We start from the raw sequence: 17,690 nt of genomic DNA on the forward strand, positions 1-17,690 counted from the left end.
CGCGCTCCCGCCCCCCACTCCCGTTCCAGCCAGGCCCGCGCTCCCGCCCCCCACTCCCTTCCAGCCAGGCCCGCGCTCCCGCCCCCCACTCCCCTTCCTGCCAGGCCCGCGCTCCCGCCCCCTACTCCCCTTCCTGCCAGGCCCTTGCTCCCGCCCCCTACTCCCCTTCCTGCCAGGCCCTTGCTGCCACCCCCACTCCCGTTCCTGCCAGGCCCTTGCTGCCACCCCCACTCCCGTTCCTGCCAGGCCCTTGGTCCTAACCCCCACTCCCGTTCCTGCCAGGCCCTTGCTCCCGCCCCCACTCCCGTTCCTGCCAGGCCCGCGCTCCCGCCCCCACTCCCGTTCCTGCCAGGCCCGCGCTCCCGCCCCCACTCCCGTTCCTGCCAGGCCCGCGCTCCCGCCCCCATTCCCGTTCCTGCCAGGCCCGCGCTCCCGCCCCCACTCCCGTTCCTGCCAGGCCCGCGCTCCCGCCCCCACTCCCGTTCCTGCCAGGCCCTTGCTCCCATTGTTACAGGAATGTCGTGTATGTGATCACTATACAGTAGGGAGAGCACTTGCACAACTACAACCCCCATCAGTTCTAGCCATGACAGAGGATGGCGGGACTTTAAGTCCAGCAGACAGAGCTACAAGTTATCACTTGCTATGATACACCCTTCACTACAATAGTCTGCATATCTATTGGACCCTGAGCAGATAAGGGGCTAACGTGTCCTCTCAATTATCAAAGTTTAATGGGTATTTCTCAAAATGTACACACATGATCCCTTACATACAAAGTACATACAGATTTAGTCACCGCACACAGCTGGTCCACTGACTACAAAGTAACTGTTAAAAAATAAAATAAAACGAATTTACAGAGGAAATCTTTAGGATGGAAACAGCAGCAGTCCAGGTAACCGTTTCCCAGGTCCCGGCGTACACGCACGAGTATTCTGTGCACCGGTCACTCGCACGCAAGGCGGCCATTTTGCAACCGCCAATCCGTTCACTAGCAGCTAGCGACATCCGGACCTCAGTTACGTCACTAGGTCCTAGGGAATTTAGGTTCAGATCCCATAATGTCCACCTCCGCTGCGTGTATGCGACTGGTAACCTTTAACCATGAAATGTTCGGAGATATAGAAAAGTCGCCTTCAGTCACGTCGGCTGTGCAAGGTACTACAGCAGTAATCGGAATTTCTAGTGGTTGTTGCAACCCGCAGACTGAGTTCTATATAGCGGACTAGTACAGTACACAAGTGAAGACACTGTCGTGTTAGTATGAACACAACATGTACCTTTAATCCTGAAACACAAAATACCAGATAAGGCCTATGTCTAAGGTCCGTCCCTTTCTAATGCCAGTTTCCAAAATGCCGTCTCCAGTACTTCTGCCGAAGCTTTACGTAACATTACAGCTCACCTCTCCCTTGCAAAAAGTCACCGGAAGAGGTTCTACTTTCACCGGAGGAGGCACTTTAGTTTACTAGTCCCAGAAAGAACGCCTTCACGTGGGAGATTTTCAGCCAGACTATACATAAAGCCTTACAGATTTTTTTTTTGGGGGGGGGGGGAGCAATGATCAATAGATGGGTGACAAGTGACTTTACAGCAGTTTATTCCATGTAACATTTTCCAGCTGGCTTTAAGTTGTTTGATATTGTGGCTAAAAATACTCCCGTTACCCTGTTCTGGGCTGCAACGCATAATGGATATGGAAACTCCCTCAGCAAACATGGCACCGCCGACAACATGGCCGCTTTAGCCGGCTCTTAAAATTGTAACACTACATGAAAACCCCCCAAAATATCCATCTAGAGTAGAGGCAACTTGCGGCTCTCCAGCAAATGCAGAACTTCAAGTTCCAGTATGTCAAGCAAGAGGTGCTGGGACTTTTAGTCCCACAAGTGATACCCCACCTGCACTCTAGAGAATTGTACGCCATGTGAAGCATTTGTCCGGCCATTGCTTGCTGTTCCAGACTGCGGGCAGCGGGTTTAGCCCTTACACCAGAATTGGGTTCCAGAGACGGGATGAAATGCTGACATACGAGCAGATGGTTAATACCCCTGAGGTCACGTTCTGTAGAGTCATCACGTTGCAGTAAGGCACCGCCATGAGAATCTAGTCATTCATCCCTTACCCAGCGGCTTCGGAGACAGTCCCAACAACGGAAAACGCTTCCCACTGGCCGCGTCAGAGGGATTAAGGCAGCGAAACAGCTCCTGTAGCAGGTGTTCTTCATCCCTCCCCCTCCAGCCCCTTGTGTCAGTGTGAGGTAACATGGAGTCTCCTGGCCCAGCAAGAACCAACAGCTCCAAGGGAAGGAGGATGGATTCTAGGAGTCCTGGAGGGAGGTCAGTGTCAGCATGTCAGATTTGGGGGAGGGGGGGGGGGGTGGGAAGGATGGGGAGTGGGAGCTGGAAGGGGGGGGTCACTTTTTCTGCTTGTTTTTGGCAGAGTTTCGAGGTGGGGTAACTGGACGGGTCTGATTTGCACCCCCATAAGCAAACAGCTTCTTGTCAGCAGGCTTGAGGATCTGGAGGAGAAAGGACAGAGATTTAAGAGCATCTGCACAAAATACTATTACATGAACGCAGCAAGAACCACACATAGCCATATATAAAACAGGACTTCATGGAGTCTGTGCACCTGTACTGCCCAGAATGCGGACGTATTACACCCGGAGGCTCGAGCACCAGCATCGCAATTAGGAGTCAATTAACACTAATCTCCTGCTGTCTGGAAGAGCTTCCCACTGGCCACTATTGAAGCAGTTTACACATCTAGACTGTTCTGCTATCTGGACTGGCTTTGTATTATAGGACCCTATGCAGCGAGCAACATTGTAGAACAAGGTCCTGCAGCCGACCAACCTGGAAAGAACACATGAGCGACTCGTCCACACTCATCATGGACCCGGCGTTGTCAAATTCACCGCAGTAGTTGGGTGCGGAGAACAGTGTCACCAGCTGTCGCTTTGCAAAGAACTCGTAGCCATCCTCCACCACCTACAGGGAGAGAGAGACACGGGTTGTTATGGCAAGAAGGGAGGAAACAGAGCAAGACAGACTGACTGGCATGCATTCTGTGCTCACCTGATGAGCGCGGCAGATCAGGTCCAAGTCGTGCTTGTGAAGAAACTTTGCCACAACATCAGCCCCAAAGGTGAAGGACACCCCGCGGTCGTTCTCTCCCCAGCCAAGCACGTCCTTGTCTGGGTCGGACCACAGGAGATCGCACAGGAGACCCTGGTCTGGGACGTCGGTGGGACGCAATATCCGTCGTACCTGCTCCATAGACTGTAGGTCGGGGGACAGGCCTAGGTGAGCAGAGCACAGACGTGACCGGGTGAAGCAGTGAGCAAAATCCACACAAAGCGTTATGCTGGGTACGCACTATGGGATATATCATTCACACCGCCAACAAACAATATATCGTGCGGCTGATTCGCAAGTATAGCGGCCGCTCTGTGTCTATCGACAAAGTGTGCACCCAGCTTTAGGGGATCTGTCACAGAGACTGCAGATGTCTGGATATAAAACAGACTCCGTCATGAGTCACTTCCCTGCACACAGGATGTAACCGTGTCTAAACATGTGCAGCTCTGGATGGAGGCTCAACTGTGATGTTATTGGGAACATTCAGTTCTCTAGAGACAAAGCACAGTGACATCTAGTGGCCACCCAGGTGCGAGCAGTGACGTTATCGGAGGCTAACTGGGAAGACTCAGTACAAACAATTCTCACACTCGGCACCTCGGGAAGAGGTGGTAAGAAATTAGAAGGCTGCTTTAAACCTTAATAGACTTAAAATTAGCAATGTAGCTGGAAGTGTGTCTTGTTACAGAAGTTTCATATCTGCTATGTGTCATATTTTGATCCTTTAACTGAACCACAATTTCCTGCTGATTACACTGAGATTAGGTTAGATCAAGAAATCCAAATCAGAATTAACAGTCTCCCCTACACCAGAGCTCTGGTCGGTATATAGAACCATCCTCACCTCCGTGACAGCAGAAGATCTTTTCATCCACAATGGCAGCAACAGGTAAGCAGTTAAAGCAATCTGTAAACGTCTTCCAGAGCTTGATATTGTAACGTCTTTTACCTGCACAAACAGAAACCCCACTTGCGTTAGCAAAACAGACTCAGTCCCCTGTAATATTACTAAAAGCCACCGATCTTCATACACAGGGATATAAAGCTCAGGACAGTGACCCAAGCCCACGTATGTTACACTAAGCCCCCCCAGAACTGCCCGGCGATGCTTACACTCGTCGTAGAACCCATAGATGCGGTTGATGCTGGCGCACTCGTGGTTCCCGCGCAGTAGGAAGAAGTTCTCCGGGTATTTGATCTTGTACGCCAGCAGTAAGCAGATGGTTTCCAGGGACTGCTTGCCACGGTCCACATAGTCACCCAGGAACAGGTAGTTACTCTCCGGGGGAAAGCCTCCGTATTCAAACAGCCTTAGGAGATCATAATACTGCCCATGTACATCACCTGCACATATAGGGGGGGGAAGAAGAACACGGAAGGGATCATTGAGAACATAAAAAGGAGGTGACAACCGGACAGGTCTGCAGAATACTAAATGCCATAACTAAGACAACTACACAGAGATCACATCTATTTCTAAGTGTCAGCAGAGCGCCAGCTATAGTGTCACCAGTGGCCGAGCACCACGTCCTTTCTTCTGATTAAGGAAGGCAAGTTCTCCACCTTCGCTTGTTCTGATAAGCGCCAGAAACTTATACAAATAGCTCTGAATGCCATTAGCAGCTCTTTATTACAAGTCAACTTCAGTTCTAGCTTTGACATTAGGAGGGTAGCTTTGCCCCCCCCAACCACCTCGCTTCTCCTCCGTATGACCTCTTCAGAAGAAAACCGCTGGGGAAGAGGCTTCCAGACACTTCGAGTACTCAGACTCCTCAAGAGCAACAGGAACCTGTAGGGAAGAAGCTCTGCAGCAGGCTGAGGGTTCCATAGAGGCTTGGCAGCCTTCTATACATGACCCATAGGCTTATATAATAAGATGTGCTGGAACCAGATATTTTCAGAGGACACTGGATAGCTGTAACCTGATTGGATGCTTTCCGCACTATGCTATTGGGATGCAGTCAGGAAGCAGATGGTAGAAATGACGACCGTCGGCATCCCGACTGTCTAATCCCAGCAGGGGTCTAATGACGGGCGTCGAAACCCTGATGCCTGTCATTTTACCTACGCCGGGAGCCCGACATACCGAACGCAAGCTAAGCTAAGCCGGGCGACGACAGCTTTAGGGGGGGTTATGGACTCCCGGGTGGGGGGGGGGGTTTACTTCGGGTTAGGCACCCCCAGGGGGAAGGTAGGGTTGGGCATCCCCACCGGGAGACTTACGTTTAGGCACCCCTAAGGGAGGGTGTTTCGGTTAGCAAATAGTTAAAATACTTATGTGTTGGGATCTTCACTGCCGGTCTTCCGCTGTCGGGATTAGAACCGTCGGACATGCGTACCGATCCCATGCCATTATATAAGCCACACTGTTCTCCCAGATCTCAATCTTCTCGGGGCAACACATCAAAACCACAAGCCGCAGCCACTGGACGTTGTTCTGGTCATTACAATGGCTTATACCTGGTGACCTGCTACCGCCAGCCCACCACCCCCAGCCCACCAAGTATCACTGGTATGTTAGCAGTCATCTCTACCTGTAGTTACTGAGTAAGTGTCGTCATTTATGAAGTGTTACCATTATACTCAGCGCTGTACAGGGAATAGTCAATCACATCAGTCCCTGTCCCATTTAAGCTTACAGTCTGTTGAAGACGACAATACTAACCACTGTGCCACCACGCTGAGGCTAGATGCAGGATGGTGAGATTACAGCAGTAGGGGCCACTACAAGTGCCAGTAGAACTGCATCACCTCATACAGAACATGTTGCCTTGATTGAAAGCAAAAACTTCCTAACACAAAACATAAGCCAACACTGATTGGCCCAGAGTCACCATTGAGTTTAATTGCATGGTTTAGCATCTCACCTCTTTACCAGTCAGATTAACGGCAACCAGCGGTGATTTGGTAACTGGAGGCCATGAACAGCGACTCCTCCACCTAGGAGTCACCTACCCAAGTCCTTAAGTCGCACTTACCACAGATCTTTAGTGGGGCCTCTAGCTCCAGGAGGATGGGCTGGCTTAGAAAGATCTCGCGTGATTTCAGGCACAAACCCCGGATCTCATTCTCCGACAGCTGAACGTTCTTCCCCGGCCGACAGCCTTTAACTGAGGAACAGATAGAGATTGTGTTATGGACCTTAAGAAACCCATCAAGTCACCACGTTCACAGACACAGGCAAGCGCAAGGCCGAACGCAGCCTCTCAAGCCGGCCAGCCTGAGGAAGCTTGCCGGCATTACCGCAGCACCCTGCAATGCCCGTAGGTCCAGGGTTCATCAAATTGGAGGATAACCCCCCAAAACAGACCAGCAGGCTATGTTATAGTGCCTTCCATGACAATGGTTTATTTGTTCTACTTTAGTTTCAGGGTAAATGGACCTCAAAATTGTCAATTTCTATTAACACCTGGAAAAATGGGGGTCTTCTAAAAACTCGGGTCTTCTAGTGCTTGTTGGAGGCTTAGTTTTATTGGGGGGGGGGGGGGCTGAAGGCTTTGCTTTATCCCTTTCATACAGGGGCTACTGTAAGCCCCTTCCTCCAGCCCTCCACCCCACAGAGCATGTTGCACCTTATACAAATCTGCACTGCATCTAGAGCTGAGAACCAGAGCACCCGGGGTGTGGACAGGGCGGTACGCCTTGTAGATACACACTGCTGCCTAATCACACTACAAAGCAGCCACTGAACAACCACAAGTGGGATAGGCGAGTGCCTCCGCCTCCCCTCGGAGCAGCTCCCTGCCGACAGGACAGGTGCACCCTTCCACACAACATGCCAATCACAGGGAAAAACACACAGACTAATCTGACGGCGGCAGCACCAGCCCAACGTCCCAGCAACAGCAAACAAACAGCATTGCAGGGTCTAGCTGGAGAGATTACAGCAGATCCGCAGCTCAGCACTGTGAGCGGGACAGGACAATAGGGGGGGGGGGGGGGGTAATGCAGGAAGCTGGGAACAGGAGAGCAAAGCACAGGTGACGGAGAGATAGGACTACTGATGTAATGGTGGGACTGACCAGCATAGTGTCACTACTAAAGGTGAAGGACAATCTACATATATTTATTTATAGAGGACCCATCACCATGTCTTCTGCATGATGTAATCTGGAAACTTTGTTGTTTCAGGGGGGGGGGTTATTTTATTTAGTCATCTATGTGCAAAGCAGTGATGTAAGGAGGCTGACAGCCCAGGAACGAGCCCGACTCCCAGGTCACTCTTCCTTACCGCACAGCTCTCGCTCCCTGGGGTGACAGGGTGCAGCAGATACTCCCCTTAGGAACCCCCTTACTACACAGGGCACAGATGTGACCTACGGGCTTCCAGGCGCCTTCCACAGAGAAAAGAAAAAAAAAAGTGAATAATATGTGAATTATACGTGAATTTTAAGGGGGAGGCGTTACAGTTTGCACAAATCCTTATAGTTTACCCATGTTCTACATACACATTTTGGGCGGAATTCAATTGTTGCTCCTGTCGGGCGCGATCAGCTGCCAGCGCTCCATTTCGGCTCGCAGCCCCAGAGGGGTGAGAGCTGAAATCGGCGAAAAGTGACCTGTTTGGACGCCCAAACGGCACTTTTCGCGATCGCGCCCAGCACTTTGGTCGGGGTTAGCCGATTTACGCGGCTAATCCCTACCACTTTGGGCGCGATCAGTGCGAAAAGCTGGAACAATTGAATAGCGGCCCGCGATCTGCCGTCACTTTAGACGGGAGATCCGGGCCGCGAAAACAATTGAATTCCGCCCTTTGCGTTATAAACCAATTGCCACAAGCACCCGGCCCCACAACAAGGTCGACATTAGGATGCACCGCTTCCACTACATTCTATACACACACGGCTGGTAACAGTGGGACTTAATATCACCTGAGCCCGAGGTGATCACCAAGAAGAGACCGGCGTGTACAGAAACATGTGAAAGTGCTGAGCCATTAGCCTGAAAGCTGCTTACTGTGATCTCCCGGCTGGCCTGGGGTAACCTACAGCTCACATCACAGACATAATAGGACGTTACACTGCAGGGAACGCTCAGTGTCAGCCGGGCACAACACATCACAGTGTACATGAAGGTAGTCTTTGTATGACACTTTCCTGGCCAGTGTGACCGCACGTACGTAAGGGACAGTGTGTTACCTACAGATCCCATTCCCAGGGGTGTATCTAGAGGCCTCCCCTCCCCGTCCAGCAAATATGCTTACGACAGAGATCAGACTTTTGACAGAACTGGCCAGTGGCAGGATTTTTAGGTGTGTACACACACAAAAAATTATTATATATAATTTATGTGTTTTGCCCCTGGTGCTAGTCGTGCGTGCATATTTATATATATATATATATTATACATACATATACACACACACACATATATATATATATATATATATATATATATATATATATATATATAATGTGTGTGTGTGTGTGTGTATATATATATATACACATACATACACACACACTGATCATGCACACACAACATTCAGTACAAGACACGTAGTAGCATTCACAAACACACACACACACACACGCGTGTGGGCTCTGCTGCTTGGACCTCCTCCTAGGTGCCGGGCGGCCGTGATTTGCCTTCTCTCACGATGACATGCTCCCTCTGAAGGGTCTTTAACTGCAGCACAGGCGCGATGCCCGGACCCTGCTGGTTCAGCTGTCGATGCTTCCATGACAGGTGGTATGACGCGGAAGCGCTGACAGCTAAACAGGCATTGGCCGGGCAGCTCTGATTATGGTGGGTGGCCTGTGGCAGAAAACAATTTGGTCTGTCACGGAGGGGGTTCCGCTACTGCTGTCCGCGGGTGGCACTGCCGGGTGGTGCCAGCGCCCCCAACCGGCTGGCGCCCCTGGTTAGTGCCATCCTGACCAATAGGGAAAATACACCCCTGCCCATTCCTATGTGCTGCATGCAGAGAGTGGGGCATGATGTATCCTTATACACCTGTCATCTATAAGACATATGGGGCGAGACAAGCGGCATGACAGATGACCGGGGAGGGTTAGAGAACCATTTGTTCTTAAAGTTTTGCATCTTATTAATATCGTAGGCGCAGCTAAATACCACTCAGTGACCTGGAGACGCTGAGACGCGGCTGTAACTACACAGGAATTTGTATTAAACATGTACGAAGTCGCAGATGAAGCCCAACGGAAATTGGTGCGAGAAAGCGCCGTGGAATTGTAGCGCCTCCTATACCGAGTAAATAACTCGCACACAGATGTCGCACATCAAATTGATCAGTGTAACATAGCAAAGTAGTTTTTTTGCTTGCGGTTTTTTTTTTTTTTTTTAACGTTAGACGAATATTTTAAGCGAGAAAGATGTTTGGACCTGACGCACAGACGGGGGCTGTTTGGCGCAACCGAAGCCTCAGTGTATGGGACACAAATATGTATGGCCCTTCTGCTACAGTAAGTACATAAAGCATTAACCTTCTATGCTGCACAACAGGGGCGTATCCAGCTCTTGGCCAGGGTGGCGCTTGCCAGGGGTGCCTGCAACCAGTTCTGTCTGTCACAAGTCTGTGCTGCCGCGCTCTGTCGCATCAGCGCTAAACGATGAGGGAGGGGAGTGGAAGGGGGAGGGGCATATAGCAGCCATGGTGGTACAGTGTTTACTAACTGCCAGGCCGAATCGGAAAGTGCAGCTCCGTACATGGGGGGGGTGAGCTGCCCCTGCGGCCAACCGACTGCGTACATTCAGCTGGCGACGCCCCTAATCACAGGCTAGCTCCGCCTCCTCGTCCTGAATCCCGGCACGGACTTGTAGAAGCTGCGGCCCCAGTCTACTCCTCCGTGTCACACTGTCAATAAAGTGATTTTGTAGCCACAGTGGAGAGTGTGAGGAGGAGACCGGCCAGAGGCAACAGCACAGGCCCAAGTGGATCCACAAGTCCCAACATGTTGGATAGAACATGCTGCAAATGTACAGCCTTGATTACATGATCAGTGACAACGGGGTGCACTACAGATCCCAGTATTCAGCAGAGGTGATCAAACATTACTGCATGGCGAGTATGGGTCACAGGCGATATTTCCACAGCACAATAACATTATAAATGCAGTAATGTGATAAATATGCCCCTTTATTTTATAATCCATGGTTTTATCTTGCACTAGGCTAGAATTATCTGCTAGAAGTGTGTGCAGTAACAACTTCTCCATGATGCTTACAACATGTTTATGCGTGAACTACATACTTAAGAAATGCACTTGTTTTCTCCATGAACCAACTAGGATCTACCTTTTTGCTTTTTAAATTCATTATACACACACACTTTTGTTTTTATTATTATTTACATTATAGAAGAACAGGCATTCTTCTACAGGGGCAGCAGTGGCACTATTGTGGCATGTGAATAAGGGACGCAATGTGAATAAGGGGCACTACTGTGCGGCGTAATGTGAATAAGGGGCACTACTGTGCGGCGTAATGTGAATAAGGGGCACCACTGTGCGGCGTAATGTGAATAAGGGGCACCACTGTGCGGCGTAATGTGAATAAGGGGCACCACTGTGCGGCGTAATGTGAATAAGGGGCACCACTGTGCGGCGTAATGTGAATAAGGGGCACCACTGTGCGGCGTAATGTGAATAAGGGGCACCACTGTGCGGCGTAATGTGAATAAGGGGCACCACTGTGCGGCGTAATGTGAATAAGGGGCACCACTGTGCGGCGTAATTTGAATAAGGGGCACCACTGTGCGGCGTAATTTGAATAAGGGGCACCACTGTGCGGCGTAATTTGAATAAGGGGCACCACTGTGCGGCGTAATTTGAATAAGGGGCACCACTGTGCGGCGTAATTTGAATAAGGGGCACCACTGTGCGGCGTAATTTGAATAAGGGGCACTACTGTGCGGCGTAATTTGAATAAGGGGCACTACTGTGCGGCGTAATTTGAATAAGGGGCACTACTGTGCGGCGTAATTTGAATAAGTGGCACTACTGTGCGGCGTAATTTGAATAAGGGGCACTACTGTGCGGCGTAATATGAATAAGGGGCATTTGCAAATATCCAAGTTAAAGTAAAGTATAGAGAGCAATGATTCCTAAAAACACGGGGTAAGGGTGGCGGCACCAGTCCCTTACTTTGCCTGGGGCACTTAGACCTCTAGATACACCCCTGCTACACAAATACAGATCTGGTTTCCCAGGTACAGTAGACAACTGTACCAGAGAGCCGCTACGCATTATCCCTGACAGGCAAAATAGAGAACACTACCTCCCGCTATAAACGGCAGAGGGGCGATACTATTATATGCAGATAAGGTTGCAGTAGGAGCCTGGAAACCAAGAATTAAGTTAAGTTGCTATATTCCTGGTAGACACATGAATGTGTTAAACATAACACAAAATATTCTATTCATAGAGTTAATAGCGGAGGGAAGGAGCTCCCAGAGCCATTCAATTCCGCGCGGTTAAGTCCGACTAAAGCCAAATAAATCAGAGAATGCCGGTTAGCATTGTCAGCAAGAGTGACAATAAGAGTCAGTGTAACCCAGCTAAGATTACTGTATGTCGCTCCAATAACTGCTACAGAGATCTGAGAGCAACAGAAAACCATCATTACCTCAATTCTGACATCATCCCTAAGTGCCGCCACCTGGGGAGTAGTATATATAGGTTTCTCTAATGATATCGCTCTTTTGAAGGTTTGTGCATCAGTAAAGTAACATCTGTGTCACAAGTAATTAGTGAGATACTGGATGCCTCCGATATAAAGCGACTTATCTAAAGTCAGATACTGAAAACAAAAGCACTAATTACCAAAACTGCTTCTAATCATTACTATAAACATGAATTACAGGCCCGGCCTGGGAGACATAATGAGCTCTTCCACAGGCTGCAAATAGTATACAATATCCACACAGGCACAGAGGGATTCACAAGCACCGTCTACAATACCAAATGTATAAAAATGCAAGACAATTACCCATGCCAGTCACCAGCGCATACACTTATAGCAATACATCTCAGGGATATCACATACAGGGCACAGCATATAACAGAGCAGGGTGCAGGGATATCACATACAGGGCACAGCGTATAACAGAGCAGGGTGCAGGGATATCACATACAGGGCACAGCGTATAACAGAGCAGGGTGCAGGGATATCACATACAGGGCACAGCGTATAACAGAGCAGGGTGCAGGGATATCACATACAGGGCACAGCGTATAACAGAGCAGGGTGCAGGGATATCACATACAGGGCACAGCGTATAACAGAGCAGGGTGCAGGGATATCACATACAGGGCACAGCGTATAACAGAGCAGGGTGCAGGGATATCACATACAGGGCACAGCGTATAACAGAGCAGGGTGCAGGGATATCACATACAGGGCACAGCGTATAACAGAGCAGGGTGCAGGGATATCACATACAGGGCACAGCGTATAACAGAGCAGGGTGCAGGGATATCACATACAGGGCACAGCGTATAACAGAGCAGGGTGCAGGGATATCACATACAGGGCACAGCGTATAACAGAGCAGGGTGCAGGGATATCACATACAGGGCACAGCGTATAACAGAGCAGGGTGCAGGGATATCACATACAGGGCACAGCGTATAACAGAGCAGGGTGCAGGGATATCACATACAGGGCACAGCGTATAACAGAGCAGGGTGCAGGGATATCACATACAGGGCACAGTGTATAACAGAGCAGGGTGCAGGGATATCACATACAGGGCACAGCGTATAACAGAGCAGGGTACAGGGATATCACATACAGGGCACAGTGTAGAACAGTAGAGAGATATAATATACGAGGCACAGTGTAGAACAGTAGAGAGATATAATATACGGGGCACAGTGTAGAACAGTAGAGAGATATAATATACGGGGCACAGTGTAGAACAGTAGAGAGATATAATATACGGGGCACAGTGTAGAACAGTAGAGAGATATAATATACGGGGCACGGTGTAGAACAGTAGAGATAATATACAGGGCACAGCATACAACAGAGCAGGGTGCAGGGATATCAATTACGGGGCACTGTGTATATAGTATACAGTGTATAGGGATATAATATATGGGGCACAGGATATATGATACAGGGTCTAGGGATATAATGTACAAGGTACAATGTATAGGGATATAATATATGCAGCACTGTGTATATAGTATACGGTGTATAGGGATATAATATATGGGGCACAGAAAATATTATACAGGGTATAGGGATATTATATATGGGGCACAGGATATATGATACAGGGTATAGGGATATAATGTACAAGGTACAATGTATAGGGATATAATATATGGGGCACAGGATATATGATACAGGGTATAGGGATATAATGTACAAGGTACAATGTATAGGGATATAATACATGCAGCGCTGTGTATATAGTATACAGTGTATAGGGATATAATATATGGGGCACAGGATATATGATACAGGGTATAGGGATATAATGTACAAGGTACAATGTATAGGGATATAATACATGCAGCACTGTGTATATAGTATACAGTGTATAGGGATATAATATATAGGGCACAGGATATATGATACAGGGTATAATGATATAATGTACAAGGTACAATGTATAGGGATATAATATATGCAGCACTGTGTATATAGTATACAGTGTATAGGGATATAATATATGGGGCACAGGATATATGATACAGGGATATAATGTACAAGGTAAAATGTATAGGAATATAATATGCAGCACTGTGTATATAGTATACAGTGTATAGGGATATAATATATAGGGCACAAGCTATATACTGGGTATAGGGATATAATATATGGGGCACAGGTTATAATATACAGGGTTTCAGGATATAATATATGGGGCACAAGATATAATATACTGGGTATAGGAATATAATATATGGGGCACAGGATATAATATACAGGGTATAGGAATATAATATATGGGGCACGGGATATAATGTATAGGGATATAATATATGGGGCACAGGATATAATATACAGGGATTACGGATATAATATATGGGGCACAGGATATAATATACTGGGTATAGGAATATAATATATGGGGCACAGGATATAATGTATAGGGATATAATATATGGGGCACAGGATATAATATACAGGGTATAGGAATATAATATATGGGGCACATGATATAATGTATAGGGATATAATATATGGGGCACAGGATATAATATACAGGGTATAGGAATATAATATATGGGGCACGGGATATAATGTATAGGGATATAATATATGGGGCACAGGATATAATATACAGGGTTTCGGGATATAATGTACAGGGTACGGTGTACATGGATATAATATACGGGGCACTGTATATAGTATACGCTGATATAATATATGGGACACGGGGTATAGGGATACAATGTACGGTGCACCGGGCTAGAACGATGATACATGTATACAGGGCGCCGCTGCGCGGAGTCTCTCACCCTCGAGCAATCGCTGGATGATGGAGTCGATGTTGAGCTTCTCGGCGTCGCCCATGGTCGCTGCGGTAGCTGCCGGGTGAGGAGGGTGCGGGAGGTCACGTGGGTGCTGCCGGTCTCTCGATCTCCGCCGGCCAGTGACGTCACACGCAGCCCCTCCCCCTCCCTGGCCGCGTTCTTCTCCCTCTCTCTGTGAATGGAGGAGACGCAGCGCGCATGCGTAGCTCAAACAGGCCTCTCCTGATTGGCCGCGGATGACGGAGGTTTCGAACCCTGCCGTGCCCCCTTTCCGTAGCGTTTCAGGGGACAAACACGCCCCAGCTGGGCTTCTATTGGCTGAGGCGGTTGTTGACGCTGATTGGCTGGGCCGGTTGCTATTGGTGACGTCACATCGAGGAAGGTGGAGCTCGAAGCGCTATTGGCCGGTGGCGACCCTGTCTTGCTGTGCTAACCAATCACTGCTGTGTGTGATCTGCTGGATCCCTCCTGCTATCCCACTAAGGGGGAAAAAACATATCAAACCTTCTAAAGGGGACAGCTGGAGGTGTTACCCATAGCAACCAATCAGATTTCAGCTGTCATTTTATAGAATGTAATAGATAACTGCGAGCTGATTGGTTGCTATGGGCAACACATCCATTTGTCCTTTGTGGTAGGGTTATTAAATCTCTTCCACAATGTTATTTGTCATAGCCAGAGAGATGACTGACATAAGATAAGGGATGGGGAGGGTGTATTTTTTGGGGGGCTCCATATAGCGTGGAGGGTGGATGCGCACTCTCCTCTGCCCCCTTCCGCATAATGACTTGTTTTTCGCCCCATCGCAGATCCCGTGGGAATCTGGCCTCATCCTATAGACAGTTTTTGTCCATTTGTCCATTTGCTCTTCGGAAATCACATTCCTAGGCCCATTTCACATAATGTTCAAAGAAGGCGCCACTGTCAAAAAGAGTCACATATGATACATTGCATACATAATATAACGCCGTAAATTGGGCCAATCCCAGCAGGATGGCAGGAGAACATAAGCAGAGGTTATTTTATGGAAGGAGTAATAGTAAAGGAAGGTGGACGTTCATGTGTTATTGCACAGGGCACACCTTGAGATTGCTCCGTCTCGCCATACACCTAGGTGCACTGCACTTCTATTTTGCAGAGATATCTCTGGACAGCAGGTGTGCACGCAGGGGCGTAATTAGAGGTATGGGACCCCCATAGGTCTATCTATACAGTACCCCTGTAGTTGTGCTCATTATGCAAAACCCCATGTAGTTGTGCCCCTTATACAGTGCCCCATGTAGTTGTGTCCATTATGCAGTACACCCTGTAGTTGTGCCCATTATGCAATGCCTCCTGTAATTGTGCCCATTATGCAATGTCCCCTGTATTAGAGCCCCTTATGCAATGCCCCCTGTATTAAAGCCCCTTATGTAGTACCCCTTATGCAGTGCCCCAGTAATGCTCCTAGTAGTGCCCCTTATGTTGTGCCCCTTATGCTTTGCCCTCAGTAATAAGTAATGCTCCTAGTAGTGCCCCTAATGTAGCACCCCTTATATTGTGCCCCAGTAATGCCCCTTATGCAGTGCCCTGAGTAATGCCTCTAATGCTGTTGCCCCCTTCCCCTGAGCAGTACTTACCTCTCTTCACGCTGGTCACTGGGCAACGCTCCATTCCACGCTGTAAGCTCTCCCGCATAGACGCTGCCGCTGACAGCACAGCAGGCGCAGGCTCCTCTCATAGCGGGTGATGAGTGTGACATCATCCGTGACTGCATCCCTGGGAACGCTGGCCTCTGAAGCGTCACTGATGTCTTTAGTCTCTGATCACTTCAGAGACCAGCGTTCCCAGTTGCACCAGCAAGTCTTGGCCAGCTGTGCAACAGGTGGTGCAGGGGGAAGCTTGCTGGGCTGGCGGGCCCCCTAAGCCGCCGGGCCCCGTAGCAAGCGCACCCCCTGCACCCTCTATAGTTACGCCACTGTGTGCACGTTAATGCTCAAGTGATCTAAGTCCAAGAGGCAAATGCAGATGGCGTGATGACAATATCTGAGTAATCACAGCCCCAATCACCCAATATGCATTTTTGGACTCGATGGGACGTGAAGGGGAGGGGAACCCTGATGACATTCTATATGTTGTCAAGATCCCATCCTACTGCCAACATTTGGGGAGAGATCGGAAAACAAGGAGTAGCCACATCACAAAGGGGTCACACATGCGCCACGAAGGGTGTGCTGCCATGTTCTATCACTTCAGTTTTAGGCTGCCCTTTATCCCCAACCAATCAGCTCCAATCACATTGTTACTGTGCTGCATGCTGCAGTTGTGTATGTAATAACAATAATAATGTTATGTATATAGTGCTTTTCTCCATCAGGACTCAAAGACTTTTACAACATCAGAAACAAAGCACAGGCTATTAGTATCATAGAAAGAAGAAAAACTGAAAATAGTCAACATATCGGGTACGATGGACATAGGCCCTGATTCAGAGCCGGACGCTCTGACCAGAGCGCTCGCTCTGAATCAGGGCCCACCTCCATAAATATGGAGTGTCCTCCTGGACGCTCGTATAGCTGTGGGTCACCACCCACAGCATATACGAGCGTGCAGGATGATGGTCGCGATGGTCTTGACCATCGCGACCATCGCCACTGCGAGCAGAAGCCTGCGGTTGAGTTTCTCAACCACAAGGCCAGGAGTGATTTTGGCTCTATCAGAGCCAAAATCACTCCCACTGACATCACTAGTGATGTCACTGGGGCCGGCTTCTGACGGTAGGCGTTCCCTTGGGAACGCCTCCATCTGGCAGGCACGCCCCTGGCACACCCACCAAAGGGGGCGTGCTGTCAATCAACATCAACAGCACGCCCCCTTTGATCAGACACTACGAGCGAAGGAAAGTCCGTTCGGGTGAAATATGCACCAAATATCGGACAGCTGATGAGTATGGAGCAAACGTCTCACCCGTCTTGACGTGCGGCAAGGGGTCGTTGAAGAACCTGAGGAAGTGCTCTGGAGGTGGTCCAAAGTCCAGTTAAAGTCCCCACCTACTATCAGGGTTCCCTGTTGAAGTAAGTCAACTTTATCCAGAATCCTCTCAAAAAAAGCCGGT

At 49.0% G+C, this 17,690-nt stretch overlaps 1 protein-coding gene across 1 annotated transcript; it reads right to left on the reverse strand.

Annotated features, from left to right (window-relative positions):
• Window positions 1-712: 712 nt before the first annotated feature.
• On the reverse strand, window positions 713-14,840 carry LOC148506386 (serine/threonine-protein phosphatase PP1-gamma catalytic subunit-like). Its single transcript, XM_088446923.1, has 7 exons — window positions 14,582-14,840; window positions 6,125-6,256; window positions 4,260-4,490; window positions 3,991-4,095; window positions 3,084-3,307; window positions 2,862-2,996; window positions 713-2,524 (listed from the first exon to the last, which is right to left on the reverse strand). The coding sequence occupies exons 1-7, from the start codon at window positions 14,634-14,636 to the stop codon at window positions 2,420-2,422; spliced, it is 987 nt and encodes a 328-aa protein (XP_088303049.1). The 5' UTR covers window positions 14,637-14,840; the 3' UTR covers window positions 713-2,419.
• Between the last annotated feature and the right edge of the window lie 2,850 nt (window positions 14,841-17,690).

Source organism: Taudactylus pleione, unplaced genomic scaffold, assembly GCF_031769625.1.
Source record: "Taudactylus pleione unplaced genomic scaffold, aTauple2 ptg000407l, whole genome shotgun sequence".
Classification (NCBI taxonomy): domain Eukaryota; kingdom Metazoa; phylum Chordata; class Amphibia; order Anura; family Myobatrachidae; genus Taudactylus; species Taudactylus pleione.

Excerpts from the sequence above, each read along its gene's own strand:
- LOC148506386 (XM_088446923.1), bottom strand. The coding sequence starts at position 14,636 with ATGGGCGACGCCGAGAAGCTCAACATCGACTCCATCATCCAGCGATTG. Across the intron at positions 2,997-3,083 it reads TGATCTGCCGCGCTCATCAG|GTGGTGGAGGATGGCTACGA; the intron begins GTGAGCACAGAA and ends CTCTCCCTGTAG. Across the intron at positions 2,525-2,861 it reads CGCTCATGTGTTCTTTCCAG|ATCCTCAAGCCTGCTGACAA; the intron begins GTTGGTCGGCTG and ends TTTCTCCTCCAG.